At 36.0% G+C, this 24301-nt stretch overlaps 1 protein-coding gene across 6 annotated transcripts in view; it reads left to right on the top strand.

The window, feature by feature from the left end:
* Nucleotides 1-24301, top strand: part of Khc-73 (Kinesin heavy chain 73) — an 842240-nt gene that overhangs the window by 576946 nt on the left and 240993 nt on the right. For all 6 annotated transcript variants that reach the window (XM_090407555.1, XM_090407554.1, XM_090407553.1 and 3 more), the window contains one exon: nt 7291-7423. In XM_090407555.1, the coding sequence (XP_090263681.1) occupies nt 7291-7423 (133 nt within the window). The remainder of the gene's footprint in view (nt 1-7290; nt 7424-24301) is intronic.

Raw genomic sequence — 24301 nt, 5'->3', positions numbered from 1 at the left:
TTTCTATATTTAGTTTACCATCTTCAGTAAAAATTGTGCCTAAGTAGCTGAAATGTTTTACTTGTTCCACAGGTTCTCCATTCACAACACAGTTGACATTTTCAATAATTCTGCCTATTTTCATTGTCTTTGTCTTTTTATTGCTGACCTTCATACCATATCTATTACAACAGCTATTCAATTTAGTCAGAGAATCTTGCAGACTTGTAGCGGATTTATTTAGAAGTATAACATCATCCGCATAAAGCAAAGAGCTGACATTAACATCTCCAATTTTGATATCAGGTTTAATACCACATTCCTTCATAATGTGATCCATATAGATAATGAATAACAGAGGGGATAATGTACATCCTTGTCTCACACCAGATTTAACATTAAACCATCTTCCTGTACTTCCTTCAATTCTAACTGCTGACTCACAACTCAAATAAAGACTAAGTATTGCTTGATATAATGCCCCATTGACACCATATAACTGCAGCGTATTGAATAGCTTCTCTCTTGGCACCTTGTCATATGCCTTTTCCAAATCGACAAAACTTAAATACAGATCTTTGTTATATTCCCATGCTTTCTCGACTATTTGTCGTAAAGTGAAGATCTGATCCTGACAGCCTCTATTTGGTCTGAATCCAGCTTGTTCTTCACCAAGCTTTTCTTCCACAATTCTTCTCAACCGTTTCTCAAGTATACTTGCATAGATCTTGCCAGGAACACTCAGTAGGGAAATACCTCTGTAATTCTCACATTCAGTTTTATTTCCCTTTTTATATATGGGTACTATGAGAGCTCTACTCCAATCATCGGGAATTCGTCCCTCTGTCCAGGCTTTCTGAACTATGCAGTGCAGCCACTGTAGGACTCTTATACCACCATACTTCAGCATTTCTGGTCGAATATCATCTACTCCTGCTGCCTTTCCACATTTCAAGCCTTTGATGGCTTTTTCTACTTCAAGTATGGATATGTATTCCTGACTGCATGCCTGGTCAGTGTTTTTTATCACTGTGCTCTCATCACTGCTTGTTTCATTTAGCAGTTTTTCAAAGTAATTACTCCATACTTCAAGGATATCTTTTTCTCCTGTTTTCATTTCACCTTTATCATCTCTAATTCCTTTTACAGCACTCTTTCCTCCATTCCTAAGCTTCTTCAACAACCTCCAGAATATTTTGCCACCTTCTTGATATTTATTTTCTATATTCTTGCCAAAGTCCTCCCATGACTTTTGTTTAGCTTGTTTTACACACTGTTTAGCTTTCTTACATTTGTCTCTGTATTCTGTAAGAGTAAAAGCTGACTTATTTGCCAGGAACTTTTGATATGCTTTCTTCTTTTCCTTCACTGCCTCTTTAACTTCCTGTGTCCACCAGGGAGTTCTGATTTTTTTATCTTTGCACACAACCTCACCACATGCCTCTCTGGCAGAATCAATCAATGTTTCCTTCAGAGTTTGCCACTGAATCTCCAAGGTTTGATTCCTGTTCTCAAACTCTTTCATTTTCTTTTCAATAATATTTCTGTATTTTAGTCTACAGTTCACATCTGAGAGCTGCTCAACTTTTATTCGCTTTAAAACTTTCTTACATGTTATTCTTTTCAGTATGAAATTCAATTTTAACTTGCTCAAGACTAAATAGTGATCACTTCCAATTTCAAATCCTCTGTACACTCTGGTGTCCTGCACCAGGGAGAAAACATCACTATCAACAATAACATAGTCAATGAGACTTTTCTTATTCCTAGCCTCTTCTCTCCATGTGAATTTGTGCACATTTTTATGTTGGAACATGGTGTTAGTAATAACCAGTCCATGTCCTGAGCAGAAATCCAACAGATATTTGCCATTATTATTAGCTTTGCTCTTTTCTCCAAATTTTCCCAAAATATTTTTGTATGTCTCACAATCATTTCCTACTCTACTATTTAGATCCCCAACAAGGACCAACTTTTCCTTTTTCATTGTGTCAGTTGCTTTTTCTAAAGCCTCAAAAAATTCCTCCACTTCTACCTTAGTAGAACCTTCTGTGGGACCATAGGCACAAATAAGTCTCATTGTCCAGTTCCCCATTCTCATATTTGCCCACATTACTCTACTTGAGACTGACTGCCATTCAAGAAGATTAGCCTCGTATTTTGTGTTGAATACTATATGTGTATATATATATATATATATATATATATATATATATCTGTAGAAAATTTTAACTTGGGTATATATTATGTATTCAAGATACCAAGCAATTTTATATGAACTTGGTTTTTAATCCTATTTCCCAAGAATGCAAACAGACAAGAAAGTCAAGTTTGCACCTGCAAGTACTGCAAGTCTAAGGCAGCTGATCCCTAAGGTAGTGCCTTATGGCAACTCGTGGTAAAGGTGGATAAAGCTCTGATCACTATTTTTAGTATTTTTCGTCTAATGTAAAGCACATCCACTTGAGGAGATGTATGATGCCAAACATTAAAGGCAATGGTCACTACCCATACCGGTTTCGACCTTTGTTGAGGTCTCGTCAGTGGGAGCCAGACCAGAAAATGCTAATAAGAGTGAAGTAATGCAGAGCTCGTTATGTATTTTACCAAAACAAGTTGCCAAAAGGTATTTTAACCTTATAAATAAAATCTCAGGATGAGAGATAGATGTAGAAAATTTTAACTTGTAGGTGAAAACTTGACTTTCTTGTCTGTTTGCTTTCTTGGGAAATAGGATTAAAAACCAAGTTCATATAAAATTGCTTGGTATCATGAATACATAATATATACACGAGTTAAAATTTTCTACATCTATCTCTCATCCTGAGATTTTATTTATAAGGTTAAAACAGCTTTTGGCAACTTGTTTTGGTAAAACAAGTTGCCAAAACATAATGAGCTCTACATTACTTCACTCTTATTAGCATTTTCTGGTCTGGCTCCCACTGACGAGACTCCAACAAAGGTCGAAACCGGTATGGGTAGTGACCATTGCCTTTAATGTTTGGCATCATACATCTCCTCAAGTGGATGTGCTTTACATTAGAGGAAAAATACTAAGAATAGTGATCAGAGCTTTATCCACCTTTACCACGAGTTGCCTCAACTGGCACTACCTTAGGGATCAGTTGCCTTAGGCTTGCAGGCGCAAACTTGACTTTCTTGTCTGTTTGCATTCTTGGGAAATAGGATTAAAAACCAAGTTCATATAAAATTGCTTGGTATCTTGAATACATATACACACACACACACACACACACACACACACATATATATATATATTTTTTTTTTAAGTTTATATTATATATATCCTTAAATTTAAATCATAAACAAATCTCATTCACTTATTGTGACTGTGTAATTATGCAGGGAAAAAATACACACGTTTATTTATATAATTTAATTTAAAACAATTAGAGATACACTAATTCACTCACTCACACACAAATTTATCTTCAGAAGTTTAAAATTTGACAAACAAACAGACTTCTGTCAAAATAACTCAAGTTCTCCTCAGCACAAATATTATCATTCTTAAATAATAATTGTCTCTAGCTCACACTAGAGAGGAAAAGAAAAAAAAAATTCAGTTAAGATAAGAACTGAAGTAAGTCTCTTAGCATCATTCGAGCTGTTTTTTTTTTCACCTTCTTAAATTTATTGAATTAAAAAATGCAAAGCAATTCTTTTTAACTTAAGTTAATTTTTCCTTACTAAAGTTATTTTTCTTTAAAAAATATCCAATAATAACAAAATAGGCAGAGAACTCTTTATTCTCTCGATAATCCTTCCATTTAATGAATTATTCCTATTTCTGTGTCAAGATAGTTTTGCTTCTTGTCTGCAGTATATGAGCACCACTTTGTTAGAAAATGTGCAAACCACATAAGCAACACTTAGGTAGAAGATGAATTTCATCGTCTGATGTGAGACCACCTCCCTGCTTATTGGTGGTCTGAAGTGGCTGAAAAAGTTCCATGTTTGGTCTCTAGAGCAGAGTTTCTGGATCATGTAAAAATAGAATTTTTAAAAATTACGAAAAAAAAAAAAAAATGAAACTAGGCTATATTAGCCATTAAAATAATATAGTATATGTATAAAATTGACAAAAATGGAGAAAAAAAAAATCCTTGCCCACCCATGCAAATGTACTGTAGGTTTAGTAATAACATTTTGTGGGCAGTGTCTTAATACACTGCACTAATTTAAATCAGAATGATTGTATGTTATTTTTACAGCTATTTTGCCTGCTTCCATTTAGGAGTGCCCCTTTTTTAATGTCATTGGCTTTTTACTCAAGAATTTTTAGGGTATTACAGGTGTATTTTAGAGACAAATGTATGCAGAATAATAGAGGAAGAAAATTCGCACATACCTTTTTTGGATGCTTGTTGGCTGTCTTCTTTCTGCGATGTGCATACTTCTGCTGTTAGGGTGTTAAAAAGGAAGGGGGTTGAGGCAGTGTGGGAGAATTAATTTGAAACACCTGGGTTTTTTTATATAATGTATACATATATTATTATTTTTAAGGGTGATTTTTTCTGGAGGGGGGAGAGATGCAAGAGGGGGCTGAAAATAGAAATTGTTTTTTTTTTTTTTGAGGAAGGGGAAGGGTTTATGGGAAAGGGGGGGCATGGAGAGAGTTAACAGGATGCGAGCCGTTTCGACCATGTGTCGTCCTCAGAACTTATGGGGGAAGTGGATGCTATGTTATGTCGGCTTGGTGTTTCTGCCTTTGAAGTGCTGGTATCTCCTATTGGTCAGAGTTGTGACCTAATTTTTATGTTATGGAGCTTCCAACATTCAGAGATCATGTAGAGTCAGTGGATTCCGAAAGCATTGTTTCGTTGTCTTGTCTCTCTCTATTATTATGGCCTTGTCGTCGATTTGCGGGGTATGTTTCTGTTCAAGGGCGTGAACTGTTATTTCTGTTTCCCTGTACTTTGTATTTTTTGTAATACAAAAAATATGCTTATAATAATTAATTATAAAAATATTTGGTATGCTATCTGTGGAACAATTGTTGTGTTTGGATTTTTTTTTTTTTTTTTTTTTTTTTTTTTTTGTTACAGTTGTGAGAAAGATGGATATACTGCTGGTAATCTTTGCTGGTAATTTTTTGTGCCTCCGTAGCTCAATCAGTATAGACCAAGTCCTTTGGTCAGAAAGACCTGGGTTCAATTCCCGGCAGTGACATGAGGAACCATTATCTGGTCTCTTTTGATGAAAGGTGAGCTATCTGCTCTCATATGGAGGTTGGGATTTTTTTCTCCTCCAGAACAGGCAAACCAGCCTCGTGAACACATACGGACTATAGTCAGAAATACTGCCCTTAGGAGATGCAGCAAGGAATGGTGACCTGGTTGCAATAATTAGCTGTAAGCCTCCTCAGTAGAGGGGAACTCAACCCATCTTAGGATATGGTAGATGAGGTAGATATTATTATTATTATTTGACACCTCCAGAGAGTCCAAAGACTCATCGAGGGAGGGCACCTGCTCTACAACTGTCTCCACCACTCATTCACTAATTATCCACCAACTGACTGCAACTACCTCAACGCCATCTATCACCGACCACCACCACTAGTTTTCCCACAGACAATCACAAACATCCATGCCCATGCTGGGATTTGAACCCGCAGCCTTTTGGCTGGAGAGCGGATATGCTAACCACTCGGCCAGCCAGGCCAGCAAATATCCACTGCTTTTGTAATCAGCAATGAAAACCGCAGCAAATGATAACGTCCTGTTGAAGAATCTTTTCTGAGGAATGAAGTAATTACTAAAAGTTTGTTCCCTCATTTTGTTACCTCAAAGGAACTTCAAAAGTGGCATGACTCTCTCTCTCTTTGCATTGACTTTATTATATGCAATTTAAATTGCTAGCAAATCTTCATTTTTAAATGTCGCATTTCATTTGTAAACTTATCATTAGCCAACAATTGAACATCTCCTCTAAGATTCTTTCCAATATAATCACTCTACAAAGGGAACAACAATGATCCAACACACACACACACACACACTCTCTCTCTCTCTCACTGAAATTTGCTAAGTTCAGGTTTTTCAAGCATAATTTAATACATTGCAGATCTTTGTAATAGTAGAACTATTTTAATGTTTTTTTTTTTTTTTTTTTTTTTTTTTTGACCTCTGTCATTCTGCATTGGTGAAGTGATGGTTGAAATAATCCATCTCCTGTAGCCTGTACTGCTGTGACTCCTATCCAAATTGCATCTGTAACATTTTAATGATTAAATTCTGAGGAAGTTGATATTGCAACAGTGTTATATAGAAGTCACAGTTTTTCAGTTTGAAATAGGTCGTGTGTTACAGAAGCATTACTGCCATATTCATTTCAGCTTACAACTTTTTTTTAAATTATTTTTTTAACAGAGTGTATGGAGTGATTTTTATGCTTGAGGTACTTTCTGTAAGGTATCACATATGAAGTTTATACTTTCTCAGCATCTTCATTTTTCTAAAATTAAAAAGTGGGTAACTTTCTAACTGACCTGAAATTTAGTACTTTTTTAAGTAAAAGAGTAGATCACATCCATGAAAGGACTGCATTGGTTCTTCAGAAGAAATACCATTATAGGTTCATTTCTAGTCACTGACAAAAGATATGTTTTCAGAGGAACAAGGGTTTTTTTTTTCTTTTCCTTTCTTTTAATATTTATTTATCTATTTTTCACTAATTTTAAAATCAGTTGATTTTTGGTGTAGATGAGTGGGTATTTTTCTTCTAGAAGAAACTTGAGATTTATTTCTCAAGTTTAGCAGATTGACTATAGAACAGACATGAGTATATACAAACAGATACTAGTTAGGATTTGGAAACATTGGCTTTTATTTAGCATGCTGGAGCATTACTAAGGTTATTAAAAACCATTAGTAATGGTTTTTAATAACCAGGTCAGAGCTAAAATAACACTATCTACATCCCTCTAGGAAATAAAATGGTATTACAGGATTTATTCTTATTGCTTACATCATATCAATATAAATTATCTTATAACAAAATTGAGTTGGAACTAACTGTAATGACATACATGTGGTCTTAAAATTGAATGGAATCCTGATCAAGTCTGTTTATGTGAGAGTAAATTATTATCAGGAGCAGTTTTCCCTTTGTAGAAGAATGATTTCACTTTCCAGACTGTTCAGTTTATAAATATATATTTCATTTTTGTTAAACTGTTATTTCTGTGATTTATATTTCATAAACATCATTCTCATTCTTAATTGATTGAATTTTCTTTTAACAGTATATTTTCTCTCTCTCTCTCTCTCTCTCTCTCTGTAGATGGGTTGAACTAACCAGAAAAATAGAGTTAAGAGTAGAAATTCATGAGCTTAATGAACAAGGAGAATATGCTCCCGTTGAAGTTATTCCCAAACCCGACATTTTAACAGGTGGAATTTACCAATTAAGACAGGTAAAAAATAAAATCTCATTTATGAAAATAAGATTATTGTAGTTGATTGGACTTTTAAATAAGTTTATTAACACTTTAATTATTATTATTATAACATACCTCTGTAGAGTATGAGAGAGCTTAATTTTTCTTTTTATCTCACCTTCAGAACTGTGTATAATATCTTCTCTGGTGAAATCCCCTCACTAACTTGAACTTTTCCATCATATTACCTTGATTCTCCCTATCCTCTAAACTCTGCAATTTATATATTTTTCTGCCTCTCCTCCTGTAATCAGCATTCCAGAGGCCTGATGTTAACTTAACTCTGCAATTTATATATTTTTCTGCCTCTCCTCCTATAACCAGCATTCCAGAGTCCTGATATTGTCTCTAGTAACTCTCTGCAGCTTCCACATCACACCGAAAATTTGAGCACGATAATTTGTGTGCTCTGACGAATGCTTTATACAGTGACACAACCGCTTCCTCATCTCCACTTGTCAATGTGCCCCTTAACATAGCAGCAATGCACTTTAGCTTTTGCAACACACTATTGGAACTTTTGGCCACTACTAACTGTCACTCCCATATCTCAAATCTCATCCATCTCCTGCGGCACAGCTCTGCCAATGATCCACAGCCCTATTCTTGTATCTACTATTAGCATCAAAACTGCAAATGCTCATTCAGTATCTAAATTTCAAATCTATTTAAATCTTCATGAAAAGAGTTAACATAATTTTCATCATCAGCAAACTGCTGGCCTGGTTACCTTAAGGTTCAAATTTTGCTGTATTTCTGAGATGAGAGATGAATTTCATTGTCCAATGTGAAGTACTACCCTGATTATTAGATGTATGAGATAGTTTGAAAATTCCATGTTTGGTATCTAGATCAGAGTTTCTGGAGTATCTAACCATTAGCTCATCCACAGTAAAAAAAAAAAAAAAAAAAAAAAACAGGTGTGATTTTGGAACACTAGCAGCTTCCATGGTTGATGCAATGATCATATGTATCATTATAATATAATATATATATATTATTAGAGATGTAGGCTGCATGATTCTTGGGTTCTTTATTATTAGCGTTTGTGTTTTAGTGTTGTTAACTATAACTGAATTGTGATAGAAGTAGGTGGTTATTTGGTTTAGGTTATGTGGTGCTTTGGAGAGAGCAGTGCCAATATCTGTGTGGACCATCAGTAGTGCTATATCTTCTGCATAATGTCATTTATGGATATGTTGAACAGTGTGTTACAGATAATATTGCTCTTGTGGGACACCGTGCTGTATCTGTATTCCCTGGATGTGATGTATACCTATTTTTGTTACTTGCCTTTGGTCTGTGAGATAATTTCTAAACCAGGTATGCAGCATCCCACTTATTCTGACTGAGTACAGTTTGGTGAGCAGTATTTCATGGTCAAGTGAGTCAAAGGCTTTGGTCAGGTCAAGAAGTGTGAGGATAACAAATTTGTTATCAAGAGCTTTATTAAGCTCATTTATAAAGTTCTCTAATAACTTGGTTGTGCTTTTTGTTCTGGAAATTGTATTGCTTTTGTATAAGGTTATATTTCTGTAAGTACTTTTGCAGTCTTGTGTGTATTACTTTTTCAAGAAGTTTAGAGATGAGAGGCAAATTAGTTGCAAAAAAATTAGAAGAAAAAATAGGTCTATAGTTGTGAACATCATTTCTTTTTCCATTTCTTTCTTTTAAGGTTACATGGCAGTCATCATTCATAGTGAAGAATTTATGGAGCAACAACACACGTATTAGAATAATTGCTTTACTTATCATTAAGAAAGTAATATTTGACGTTTTGACCTCTGTATTGAGGTCATCATCAGGAAAACATACGTTATGTACAGGATACAATCCAAAAGACGATTTCTAAAGTCCTCTTATATTAAGATTTTTGTCTGTTCTGGATACTATATGGGTTCAAGATGGGTGCCCAAATTCTTGGAATAATTCATCCATCCTTCTTGTTCAGATTTGGATTGTTTCATCATTTCACAGGCAGCTTTGAATTTTCTTTCAAACCACTTTTTGGTGCAGTGTAGGGACTTGGTGTCTTTCCAGTCAATTCTGTGGCATGTTTGGAGTGCGAGGTCTGATAGGCCTGTTTTACCATAGTGGAGGTAATTAATAGTGTTCATCTTTTCTAATTGAGATGGTGCTTCCTGTTTTCCCTATGTAAGGTAGGTTACAGGTACATTGAATTTTGTACCCCCCCCTCCTGGTGGGCAAATCATCACGCAATAAATGTTGAATGTTACTTTCTTAATGATAAGTAAAGTAATTATTCTATCATGTGTGTTGTGTCTCCATAAATTCTTCACTATGAATTTCTTTTTTTTGTGTTCAAAATGAGCCGTAACAAACTAACCCCATGAACAAACATGGTTCACAGTCAGGAATACTTAAGACCCAGCCATAGGCCTGATTCATCACCTATCTGCCAGTCCTGAGACCAGATAAAAAATGGGGGGATTGAGATGGTGCTGATCATCCCTGTAAAAGGAGACTCATGGCCGTTGTATCATCATCGTATGCTATATCAAAAAAATCATCGAATTCCTGATATAAACCCTCATGGGTGGGGGGAGGAGACAGGATAGTATAGTATTACTGCATGAAAAAGTTACATTGTTACTGACTTCCTATTGACAATTTTCTTCCAAATTAACCTGCTATCTGTCATGACTTCAGTATAACATCAGTGTCGCTAGTGAATGTGGCAGTCGTGTTGAGTTGTGCTGGAAAGCGTTTTTAAATTAAAGTATAGTGTGGCTTTTTGTCTCAAATTGTGCTTCGGTTGGATACAGGTGTCCTTCAATGGTGTTATTGTTTGAAACTCTGTTGTATATATTGTGTTTTTGCTGCTGTTTGTTTCACTACTTCAGCGACTAAAGATGGCATCCAACAAGAGACGTACGTCAGTGACTCGGAGGACTTCTATGCGAATGTCTGGCTCTGCGTTGGATTTTTCGCAGTGGATGTGTTGCAGAAACTGCTATATGTATGCGCTGAGGAATGTGAAGGATCTGTGGACTGTTTGGCTAAATGAGAAGAATTAAAACGTCGACGTATGTGAGAGGTGTCGGGATGGGCTGGAGCGATTAGGAATGGAAGCAGACATCGGGACTGTACCGGAAGAACTTCGGCAGGAGTTCAGGAAAATGAAAAGCGATCATCTTCTGCAAGAGTAATTGGAAGTGCTCAGTAAGGAGGTTCTAGAAATTAAAACTGAGTTAAATGGGTTAGTATGGGAGAGTCTTTGGTGATTGATGAAGTAATAAATAGTGTGGGAGTTATTGGGAGTCAACAGAATGAAAGCACAAGAGGTCAAGAATAAACGAGATGTTGTGAGAGTGAGGGATTGTTTGGACTTGAATAAAGTTATGAGTGGAAAATATATGGTGATTCTATGATTAAGGGTATGGAGAGCAGTATGCCTGAGGAGTGCTTGGTTGGTGGAACAATAGAGAGAGTGGCTTTAGCAATAAAGAGAGGGCATGATGCAGAAAAGATGATAGTTATAGTGGGTACAAATGACCTGAGTGGTAATATAAATCGGGTAGCAAAAGATTTAAGAACATTGTTAGATATCGTGAAGAAGAAAAGTATCAATGGAAGGATAGTGTGTGTGTTTCTGCCTCATTTTGACAATTATGAGTTAAGTAGACGAGCGATGATGATGAATGATATGATTGCAAGAATGTGCACAAAAAAAAAGAGGTTGGCTGGAATTTGTTGATGTCTGGAGTGTGTTTAAAGGCAAAAGACAACTGTATGCAAGAGATAGGTTGCATCTGAACGTGGAAGGTCATAAGCGATTGAAGAAGTTACTGTTTTCTGAACAAGTTGAAGAAATTGGGCAGGGAAACTAAAATTGAAAAGGTTGAGTGTAAGAGGGAGAAACATAAGCAGTGATTGTATATTTGTTGATCCTTATTCGTGGAATAAATTGCAGAATGGAGTGAATAAAAATCGGCATGGGACTACTGAAATTAGTGACATGTATATCAGTTCTAAAGCTGGTACAAGAACTAAAGGGAATCTGCAATTTTTGTATACTAATGCAAGAATCATTCGAAATAAGAGGGAAGAATTTTTGGCATTAGCCAGTGCAATCTCACCAAAAGTTGTAGGCATTAGTGAAACTTGACTGTCAGCAGAAGATGTGGTCACTGGAATTGAATGTGATGGGTACAGTATTTTCAGGGAGGGTAGAGGAGATAGAATGGGGGGGGGGGAGTACTGTTGATGATAGCTGATGAGTTACAGCCAAAGAAAGTAGTATATCAAGAGGATAGACATATGAATGATAGTTCATTTGAGGCGGTCTGGTGTGAAATAGTGATCAACGCAACCAAATATACAGTTGGTTGCTGCTATAGGCCAGGGGGGGGGGTACAGATGGTGATATTGAATTCGTGCATCAGCAAATTAGTGCAACGGATGCAGGGTTAGTGATTATTTTGGGGGATTTTAATTATGGTGATATCAATGGGAAGGAGGAAATATCACATGGCAAAAAGGAAATGGAATTCATACATCTTCTATGAGATAATTACTTGAAACAGCACATAACTGAAGGGACACGTGTTGTGAGAGTGTTGGACCTGATCATTGGTTCAGAGGATATATGCATAAGTAAGATGTCCTCGTTACCCCCAATTGGTGAGAGTGATCATGTGGTATACTTGGGAGGTTGCAAAATTTGTGGATTTCTCTCTCTTAAGAAGGGGTATATATGGAACTACAGGTTAGGCAGTTATAACAAGCTTCGGAGTGAGCTTGCAGCAGTCCCATGGCAGAACATATTGCAGGGGAAAGATGTTAGCAGTGCATGGGATAAAAGCAGCGGGTATCTGAGGAAGGCAATATCCTCCTGGTATTGCCTTCCTCAGATCATCCCCATGGTCAGGAAGACAAACAAAGTAGGCGTTAGATGGATGAGTAGTAGTATCAAGCTTGATCTGCAAAAAAAGAAAATGTTATGGAGAATTTACAAGGAGAAAGGTGATCAGTACACTCATGAGCAGTACAAGGCTCAAGCTAGGAAGGTTTCCAGCATAGTAAGAAAAGCTAAATCAGATTATGAGAAGATCTTAGGGAGATCAAGGGTAATCCCAAAGAGTTCTTCCGGTATGTAGCAAGTTAAAGGAAGAATGACTTCGGAAGGATAACTTTAGTCTGTGCTGATGGTATTGAGGTGACAAATTCAGATGTAATAGTAGAGTTACTGAGTGATCACTTTTCAAAAGTCTATCACCCAAGTGAGGATATTTCTGTACCTGTAGCAATAACTAATGTGAGAATTGAAGTCAAAAAATCGCTTTGGCAATTAGCGTTGACAATTCCTTTGCGTGAATGTGCAAAGGAATTGTCACCGCCTCTTACTTGGTTATTTAACTTAAGTTTGAACTCTGGTGTGGTCTCTAGAGAGTGGAAGGAAGGCAAAGTAGTTCCTCTTCATAAAGATGGCTCTAAAACTGCAGTAGTTATTTACAGACCAATCATCATCTCGGGAGTGGTGGTAAAAGTATTGGAAAGGTTGGTTAAAGACAAAATTCAAGAATGGGTGGATTAGGATATGATACTCTATAGGGGCCAACGTGGTTTTGTTGACGATCCTGCCTTAGCAATTTGTTAGCTTTTAATAATAGAATGACGTCTGAGTTGGACAAAGGAAATGGCTTCTCAGTGATACTTTTGGATTTTGCTAAGGCTTTTGACAGGATACCCCATGGAATACTGTTGTGCAAATTGGAGCATATGGGAGATGGATACTGAACTGGTGATATAGATAGGAGAATGGCTCAGGGAGAGATACCAGAAGGTGGTGTATGGAGGAGCAGAATCCAGGATGAGGCAGGTGACCAGTGGTGTGTGTGTGCCTCAGGGCCCTGTGCTTGGGCCATTGTTGTTTAATTTGTACATAAATGATATAGGAAATGGCTTAAAGGGAGATATTCAGTTGTTTGCTGATGATGCAAAGTTGGGTAGTGCAATAAAAAATCATTGAGAGTTTGCAGGATGATTTAAATAAGCTGCAAAATGGGCAAAAGGTAATGGATGTCAGTTCAATGTGGAAAAGGGTAAAGTTATGCATTTTGGGATTAAAAGATTACCAGTTGTGTACTACATTGGTGGAACGGTACTCCAAGAGATTGATGAGGCTAGGGACTTAGGGGTGTTGGTAGATAGGGAGATAAAGTTCAAGGGACACATTTCTAAGGTGTCCAAGATTGCACATAGGATTACTTGATTATTGAGGAACACACTGACATCCAGAGATAAAGAGGTTATTATCCCGCTTTATAAAGCATTGATGCTTCCACATTTGGATTACTGCCCTCAGGTCTAGTCACCTGGATTCCTTGGAAATGAGGAGGTTGTGGAGAGGGATCAGAGGAGAGTGACTAAGTTGGTGAGTGATGTAAAAAAAATGCTCCCTACATTGATAGATTGAGAGCTTGTGGATTGCAGAGGTTGATTGATAGGCAGAGAAGAGGGGATATGATAGAGACATTTAAATTACTAAAAGGTTTTTATAAGATTGATGCAGGGGAAATGTTTCAGCTGTGTGATAATGATGGAAAAACAAGAGGTCATCTCTGGAAATTAAGGAAAAGTGCAGTTAACAAGGGTGTGAGAATGAGGTTTTTTTTCTCCTGGGAGATGGTGAATGAGTGGAATGCATTGCTTGACTCAGTTGTGAGTTCTTCGTCGATAAATGAATTCAAGAAGAGATATGATAGATATGGATTTGCTAGTTTGGGTCTCCCACAATGAGTCTACTGACTCCATGGAGATACCCGTAATAATAATAATAAAATAATAAAGATCTGATAATGCTCATTGTTCAGATTATGTTTGGTCATTCAAACATATAATTAAATTGAAATGTATATTGATCTTTAATTGATTTATAAACATCTAATACCAACAAGTTTCTCCGACGGGGCTGTCCAGCTTCTTCAGGGCTTATAACGGTAAGAGAAAAAACTGAAATTGGCTAGTACTGAGAAAATGGAGTAACACTATCGTATAAATTAAACATTAAAACAGAACGCGTAAAATTACACGCATAGAGCGTGTTGTGTTAGTCACTGTTATGAGAGCACATACTGTAGTTTTGAGCAAAATTAAATTGTGGCAGTCCTAAATGTTCTTATTAAGGTTTTCCATATGTCACCTGTTATCATTCCTTTTTTTCTGTGAAGATTTTCTCCAGAACGGAGGACTACAACGGCTTCTCTGAAATTTCTACAATGGAAATCTTCTAGGTAAGGCATGGAGCTGCTATCCCAATCAATGGTATGGTTACTAATCACGAAATGATGGGCTTAACCTGAGTTGTCTGTTCTGTTGTTATTAACATCTCCTGTATGTTCTTTTTTTTCGGATTTTGAGGCTTCTCGACGTCTGTCCTATATAGTTTAGGTCACAAACACATTGGATGTTGTACACTCCAATGTGTTTGTAAAAAGGATTAATGTCTTTTGGCGATCTTAAAACATGATGGACAGTCTTGACTGGTTTGATCGCAACTATGTTATTTCTAATAACATATAGAACACTTATAGATACTTCTAGATAACATGAATTATAACAGTTTCAATAAAGCTTTTCTAATTAGTAAAGAAACTCAAATCAAAAAATTCAACACACTATATGAAAAGTATTACAACTGTGGACTGAGCCTCTGTGATGAGAAAGTGATTTTTAACCTTTCGGACCATATATTAAAACAACCAGAATCTGAAATACTTAAGAAAGAATTCAGTTTTGCCATCACCCCAGATCATATTCCTAAAGTCGACATCATCAGTAACATAGAGAAAGCGCTCTCATCCTTTCCAGAAACAACAGCAAATGATCTGAGATTAAAAAGTGCTATTATCCTTTCAACTTCAGAGCCACCTAACTTAAACATAACACTTGAAGAAAAAAGAGCTCTCTCAAACTTGAAAAAGGATAAACAGGTAACCATCTTAAAAGCAGACAAAAGTAATGCCACAGTCATTTTAAACACTAAAGACTAAATAGCCAAGATTGCAGAAGTACTATCAGACTCATCAGTGTATCACGTATTAGAGTTGAACCCAATATGGAAAAACCACAAGCACACTAACAACTTATTATGGAACATGACTAGTTGGTCCACAGCAGACTTGCAACGGAATCTGAAGTCACTACACCCATTGATACCAGGATTGTATGGAGCCCTGAACGTCCACAAAAGTGGAGTTCACTACCCCTGATCATTGACGGAAGAAATACTCCCACATATTTATTGTCCAAACACCTCTCCAGCCTCCTAAAAGGAGATATCAGAAAATCGGACACTTACATTAAGAATTCAAAGCACTTTATTGAAAAATTGAAAAACATCTCAATCTTAAAGACAGACATTCTCACTAGCTTGGACGTGGTATCTTTATTTACCAACATCCCAGTAGAAGAAGTTATCAGTATCCTATACAATCTCTTCCCTGAAGATACCGCTCACCTTTTTCGTTACTGCCTTAAATCTATTTATTTCAAATGGAATGAAACGATATATGAGAAACTAAATCGCTTAACTATTGGCAGTCTCCCTTTTGCCGCCCTGTGCAGATCTGTTCATGGAAAAGCTAGAAACAGACATCCTCTCAAAATTAGACCTAAAACCTTTAGTGTGGTGGAGGTATGTAGACAATGTATTCATCATTTGGAGGGACAAAAAAACAGCTCTTTTGGACTTTTTAACAAAATTAATTCTTTTCATCAAAAAATACACATTTTGGAACTGGAAAAAGATAATCAACTACCATTTTTGGATACCCTAATCAAGAAACTAGCAGATGGCCCTATCAAACTAACAGTCTACTGCAAACCAACACACACTGAACGCTACCTTCATTTCAAGCCAACTCACTATATTTCCCAGAAGCTCAGCATAATACATATGCTCAAAAATAAAGCTACGAACATCATCTCAGAAGAAAAAGAACTCTATGATGAAATTACTCATATATCAGAGACATTAATAAAAAATGGCTATCCAAAGAATCTAATCAACAAGATTCTTCATAGAAACCCCCCCCACAACAACAATAACAACAACCTACTATCACTCAATACAGTCAATCCTTAGTTATTTCTTATGCAGGTACAGTGTCTGAGAAGATTGCAAAACTTTTTAATCCTTTCAACATCAGAGTTGCGTTCAAACCATTCAAGACTGTCCATCATGTTTTAAGATCGCCAAAAGACATTAATCCTTTTTTCAAACACATTGGTCGAGAAGCCTTGAAATCCAAAAAAAAAAGAACATATAGGAGATGTTAATAACAACAGAACAGACAACTCAGGTCAAGCCCATCATTTTGCAATTACTAACCATACCATTGATTGGGATAGCAGCTCTATGCCTTACCTAGAAGAAGATTTCTATTGTAGAAATTTCATAGAAGCCATTGTAGTCCTCCGTTCTGGAGAATATCTTAACAGAAACCAGGGAATGATAATAGGTGACATATGGAAAATCTTAATAAGATCACTCGGTCTGCCAGAATTTAATTTCGCTTAAAACTACAGTACATGTTTTCATAACAGTGACTAACACAACACGCTCCATGCGTGTAATTTTACGCGTTCTGTTTTAATGTTTAATTTATACGATAGTATTACTCCGTTTTTCTCTGTACTAGCCAACTTAAGTTTTTTCTCTTACCGTTATAAGCCCTGAAGAAGCCAAACAGCCCTGTCGGCAAAACTTGTTGGTATTAGATGTTTATAAATCAATTAAAGATCAATTATATTTCTTTCTTTTAAGGCTCTTTTTTTTTATCAGGTTTTTATCGAAAAAAAAATGACCTCCTTCTATATCAATCCTCTTAGATCTTGGTCTTCCTCTGGGTGTTTTTCCAACCATTCTTGCAAAGAATTTTCTTTTCTGACTATTCCTCTCCCACTCTGTCTAAGTGACCATACTACCTGAATGCTAATGATTCTATGTTCCTGTTATCCTGATTGTTAATATGATACAGCTTTGATGACATCTGTTGACTCCCCTAGTCTTTCTCAGAACTCTCATATCTGTGGTCTCCAGTCTTTGAGTAAGTGTTTTATATCTAACCCAACTCTTAGATCCATAAGTTAAAATTGATCTGAATACTATCTTGTATATATCTAGTTTAGTTTTCTGACTAATTTCTCTTTTATTTCCTATAAATTTATTTGGTTGCCTTCTTGCCATAACAGTTTTGCTAATTCTGATATCTATTTCCAAATTTAATTTGCCATCTTCACAGAAAAATTGTGCCTGAATATAGCTGAAATGTTTTACTTGTTCTATAAGTTCTTCATTGGATGTTTTCAATGTTTCTGCCTATTTTCATAGGTTTTGCCTTTTTATTGCTGCATTTTATTATTATTGAGATAGGTATCTCCATGGAGTCAAAAGACTCCATTCTGGAGATCCACACTACCCATTATTCACACAACACCTATCATATATCTCCTTAAAATATTCACTGTTAAGGATTAATTAAAGATTTAATTAATCCTTAACAGTGTTAATTATTCACTCTCCAAGAAAAGAAACTAGTCCACACACCCTAACTAACCACACTCTTAGACATCTTCTAAGTGTGACCCCTTGTTCTTCCATGCTCGTTGTGTATTGAAAAATTTCTTTGTGGCAATCTTATAGAATCCCTTTAGTAACTTACGAGTTTCTATCATATCTCCTCTCCTCCACTGTCAACTAAACTCTGCAACCCACACACACCTTCATTCTGTCCTCATAGGGAACACATTCCACAGACCTTTCACAAGCTTGGTCACTTTTCTCTCAATCCATTTGACTACCTTCTAGTCCAGTAAAAATGCAGGTGACCAAATCTGTGCACAGTAGTTACCATGTGGCCGATTAATAACCTAATAAAGAAGGATAATACCCCCCCCCAATCTTTACTTGTTTATGTTCTTCAGCATCCAAGTAATCCTCTAAGCTACTTTGCCAACCTTTGCAATATATTCTCTGTATTTCAGATCTCTATCCACCATCACCCCCCAGATCCCAACCCTCATCAAATTCCTGTAATCTAGTACCATCGATATTGATACAGAATTGCATTTTTCAACATTAAATTGATAACCATTGGCCTTTGTCCATGCTGCCAATTTATTTAAATCATCCTACAGGATCACCTTTGGGAACTATTGCCTTCCCCAGTTTTGCATTATCAACAAAACAACTGAATATCTCCCCTAAATCTGCTGCTATATCATTAATATACAAATTAAAAAGCACTGGTCCTGGTGCAGAGCTGTGGGCACTCCACTAGTCACCCTCATTTGCCTTCATTCCACTCTACCATACTACCTCCTCTGATGTCTGTCAATCAGCCACCCCCATCCTTGTCATCAACCTCATATCCATTCCATTTGTTCCAACTTATGCGATAGTTTTCCATGTGGTATTCTGTCAAATGCCTTTACAAAGTATATTGCTGTATCATAGGGTAGCCATTTCCTTTGTTCAATTCTGCTGTTACCTTATTATAAATGTGAATAAATTACTCATGCAGGACCTACCTTTTACAAAGCCATGATGCCTCCTGTAGAATATCATGTTCCTATCCACCCATTCTTGAATTTTATTTTAACTAACTTTAACAACTACTCCCGATATATTAATTGGGTTGTAATTTGCTACTTTTCTGTCTTGGAGCCACCTTTATATAATGGAGCTTGTAAAGTAATAAAAAATATCAATTTACATTTTTGTAAATTGATATTTTTCAATATATTGAATATCTCCAGTTCATCTACTGCAATGCTCACATCAGCCTCTGTCACCTCAGTAACTGCAAAGTCACCACCTGGGTGATATACCCTTGCAAAAAGATCACTTGGTAACTGAACTATTTCTTCTGCTTCTGTAATTTTCCTACCATCAGCACTAATAAAGTTATCTTTTCATAATCATTCTTTCTCTTACTTGCTACATACCAAAAAATCTCTTTTGGATTTACTTTGTTACACTTAGCTAATTTTCTCTCGTAATCTGATATGGCCTTTCTTATTACTAATCACCCTTCTTGCTTGCACTTTGTACTCCTCATGAGCATGCTGATCACCTCTTTCATTATATTCCCTTCACAGTGTTTTTTTGCAGCTCTTGCTTTATTTTGCTACTCATCCACTTACTTAATCCACACATAGTTTATCCTCTTGACTCTGGGTATGCTATCCGATATCTGGGTATGCCTGGCTCCAACAACCTGTAACCACTTCAAATAAATTGGAGGCAGAATTGCTACTGTAGTTATAGATAGATCTTCTGATGCTATTACCAGGTCCAACCCTATCAAACCCCTTATCCCCTCCATTATGTGCTGTTTCAGATAATTATGCCTTAGTATTTGTATAAATTCCATTTCCAATTTGCCACATGCCTTTCCTCTTTCCAATCTGTATTCTTATAGTGAAGTCTCCCATGATAATTTCTTGGCCTGCACTTATTGCTAATCTGCTGATGTATTTCATCCACATCTTCTTCTGGATCTCTTCAGGTCTATAGTAGCAGTCCACAATATATTTTGCTCTATTGGCTTTTATCTCACACTAGACAGCCTCAAATGAACTGTTTTCCTCAGATCTACAATCTTCCTTAATTCAGCTATCATTAGTAATATCATTCCTCCTCCTCTCCTATTTCCTCTATCTTCTTTCTCTGTAACTACATCATTCTCTGTGAACCAGGCCTTGCTGATGCCAATAATTTTTGCCAACTTGAGCTAACCAGTGCTTAAAACTCCTCTCCTTTATTTCTGTACATTCATTTCAACATCCCCTTAAACCCACAGCTACCTTTATATAATATAATTTTCATGCCAAATTTAATTCTATTTTATTCAGTTTGGTCAGATAATCCTGCATACTTATATTGGATTTATTTAGAACATCATCTGCATAAATTGTTGTAAGCTTGAGAGAGAACTTCTCAATATCAAAACTTTAATGGAATTAAGTGGTTTACAACCCTCAGCAAATTCTTCAACAGAATGCAGTTTTAATCCCTTATATTTCTAATAGATATCCTTGAACCTATTGGTAAAATTTTGAAGAAGTATTACCTTAATCTCACATATTTTCTTGTTAACAAAATTTCTCATCTCTTACCATCTACAAAAGACAAATTGTCACCTCTTTCTTTAATTGGTGTTTACCAGATCTCTTGTGAATGTAATGTGACATACTTTGGGCAGACTGACTGTTCTGTGGGAGAAAAGTAATGAACATCATTACTATGCTGAATGCATGAAACCTCAAAAGTCTGGTCTGGTACTGCATAGTATTGACACTAAATACAATATCCTATCTTATAGAATCCCTTTAGTAACTGTATCTGTATAAATTCCATTTCCAATTTGCCAAATGCCTTTCCTCTTTCCAATCTGTATTCTTATAGTGAAGTCTCCCATGATAATTTCTTGGCCTGCACTTATTGCTAATCTGCTGATGCATTTCATCCACGTCTTCTTCTGGATCTCTTCAGGTCTATAGTAGCAGTCCACAATATATTTTGCCCTATTGGCTTTTATCTCACACTAGATAGCCTCAAATGAACTGTTTTCTTCAGATCTACAATCTTCTTATCCTGTGGATGACATTCATCTTCTCCATAGAAACAGTTTTAAATATGAATGTCGTTTCAAAGAAAGTTGTGAATCCCTTTTACATTGGCCTAACGTGAATCGAAATGATTCTCTCTCTCTCTCTCTCTCTCTTTGATTGTTGTATGTTGTTTTCCTGTTCTTTGATTTGCTTGTTGTTTCTGTACACTAATGATGCACTGTTATTTGCAGTACAAAATATCTCTACTTTCATTAAAGTTTATTACTGTGGTTGTCATGTAATTTTGTTGTTTACCAATTCTCCTTTTAGATGTGGAAGAATTTTTTCATTTCTTCTGCATTCTCCTCCTCCTTTCATATATGATAGGAATAGAGAAAGAACAATCATTCACCATACTGGAAGTGTGGTTAGCAAATGCAAGGAATAGATTTTTTGCAGATGAGTAGCACAAGTATGCACTCATAACTACTTGTATTAGCACAAGTAGTTATGAGTGCATTGTCATAAAACAGCGTTTGGTATCACTGTGAGTTTCCCCTGATCTTAGGACGCCATGGAGGTTTCCAGATAATAATAATAAATATAGACTTTTTTCTTTAGGTTGACTTATGTTTTACTATTTTTGTTTGAATTATTACTCCACACTTTTTTTTTTCTGTCTTAACTTATATTTTTCAGTTTGAGTGTGTGATGCAAAATACAAATTTATTTAGCCTGTTTATCAGAATTTAATAATGCATTTTTTTAAATCACTTATTAGCTTAGTTGAGTAAGAAACCTGATCGTGTTTTGTTTACTTGTTACAGTGGACTAGAACAGTTCAACATTTTGTGCAGGCTAAGCAACGCTGCATGATATTTCCTAAAGGAAATTATATAATTTGTTAAGGTTAGCTTTTAACCACTGCTTCATGCTATATTTTCTGAATTACCAAAACTCTGGAAGTGGAGTTCAGTATTCATGTACATGGTTTTGTGTAACTTTATTTTGCTAAATAAAATTTGTAAATGAAGTAAATGATAAGTGAAATTTTAATTTCAATTATCATTTACAAGTACAGGCATTTTCAGTATATAAATCTCATGAAAGAATTCTTTTTCGTTTTTGAAATGTTGTATTTAAGCAGTTCTTAGCAAGAATTTGCCTTCTCACATGGCTGAATAGGAATGCGATTCCTAGAAGAAATTTTTTCAAGGATAGTTGATGCAGGGAATTTAGTGAGAAATCACAGATGACATCAAAACAAAGTTAGCTAGAAATCTATAGTGTTAATATTTTTTTAATATTACATGATTTTTCTTATCAGAGGCCTTTTATTGGTTGCATTTGGAATTTTTCTAATTTTTTTATATACTGCCATAACAGCAACTATCCTAGGATAATTGATTAAAGTAATTCACATTATTTCACATCATTAATATATAATAGATAGCAAAATGTGAGTGAGTGAAATGTTTTGCAAGTTTATTGAAAGTCAAATGGTGGAAGTGAGCAAGGTTGAATGCAGTATGAATGAAAAGCATGAAAAAAAAGAGTAGAAGATGAGGAGAATAACAACATGCTAACAAGAGAGAGAGAGAGAGAGTGCAATTACATGGAATTCTTCATGGGACAAAATGAGAGATAGAACAGGAGAAATGCCTGGTGAGAAGAGCATGGTGAAATCATGTTTCCAAAGGGTAGAGATTAATAATATTAGTGATGCTGTTAGGATGCAGAGAGGAAAAGTGAAAAAGATGATTATTTCTGCAGCTACAAATGATCTTGAGTGATAAGTTTGGTATGTGCAAGAAGAAAGAACTGCTAGTACAAGCAAATAAGATGAGTTAGAGAATAAAAAATGTGAGTCTGGTGTCATGGTGCGATAATGGAAAGTTAAGAAAACAGACCAAGATTGTAGATGAGTTAATGAATAGCTTTTGCAAAAGGAATAATATGGAGTTTGTGGATGCATTGATTGAGTTTAATGGATGAAAGAATTTAAAAATGGTAATGGATTTGTTAGCCTGGTTGGCTAAGTGTTTATTGTATCTGTGGCGGGGTGGGGTCGAGAATGCTACATATGGTGATGTAGAATTCTCGACCTGTGTGGGTTTGAATCCCACTATGAGCATGGATGTTTGTGATTGCCTTTAAGTGGAAGATGAACTTCATTGGCCAGTGTGAGATTAACACCTTGCTTATTGGAGACCTGAAGTGGCTTGAAAAAGTTCCATGTTTTAGTCTCTAGAGCAGGGCTTCTGTACTTGATAATGAATAAAAATACAAAAATATATATAATTAATAAAAATGGGGGAAAAAATCCTTATTTCACCTATGGTATGAATGTACTACAGGTTTACAATATCTTTTCATGAGTGGGAGTAACATGGAGGGGGGGTGGGGTCTTGAGAAAGTATTATTCATTGAGGGTTCAGAAGCATAGAGTTGGGAACTGAAGCCCTTTTTTGTGAGGTGGGGGGGGGGGCATAGGCAAGTGTGCGCACGTATGCGTGCAAGCATCCTTCTGGCATCCCAATGCCAGAAGCATCCAGAAAAAAGGGGAGCAGTTTTTGCATTGAGTAGTTTGACTTGACCAAAAACTTTACGTGTTAATGAGATCTAATTGACAGTAGACAATATAGTCATAGGGATAGAATGCAATAGCTATTATATTTTCAGTGAGGATAGAGGGAATGGGATGAAAATAGTAGTTTGGCTAATGATAGTAGAAATAGCAGAATAATTAAAAGCTAGTTCATCAGGAGGTCATTAGATTTAAGGCTGTCTGGTGTGGGATAAAGACAAATAGAATGAAATATATTATTGATTGCTGTGTGTGTGTGTAGGGAAGAGAACATAGAATGTGGATTGCATGCATTAAAAATTAGCACAATGAATGAAAGGTGAGTTATTATTATCGGGGAACTAAAACTATGGGGACAGAGATTTGAATGAACATTCCCAGGGAGGAAGAAAATGGAATTTCTACAACTGCTAAGAGGTAGCATATGAGACAGCATGTAATGGAAGAGACTGGGATGGGGTCGAGAATGCTACATATGGTGATAACATCAGAGAACTAGTTACTACCCAGAGTCGCCACATAAAAGTATCATGCTGTTGTGACATTGGAGATTTGCTAGACACACAGAATTTTCAATTAAGAAGCGATAGTTGGAATCATAAGCTGGTGATTATGACAAACTGAGGAGGCAACATGGAGTAGTCAAGGCATAAAAATCTAGAGGGAAAAGATGTTAGTAGTGCATG

Source organism: Typopeltis vanoorti, chromosome 17, assembly GCF_054136105.1.
Source record: "Typopeltis vanoorti isolate ZY-2024b chromosome 17, IOZ_Tvanoo_1.0, whole genome shotgun sequence".
NCBI lineage: Eukaryota > Metazoa > Arthropoda > Arachnida > Uropygi > Thelyphonidae > Typopeltis > Typopeltis vanoorti.
The sequence above is the reverse complement of the archived record's forward strand: the minus strand, read 5'-3'. Positions and strand labels throughout refer to the sequence as shown.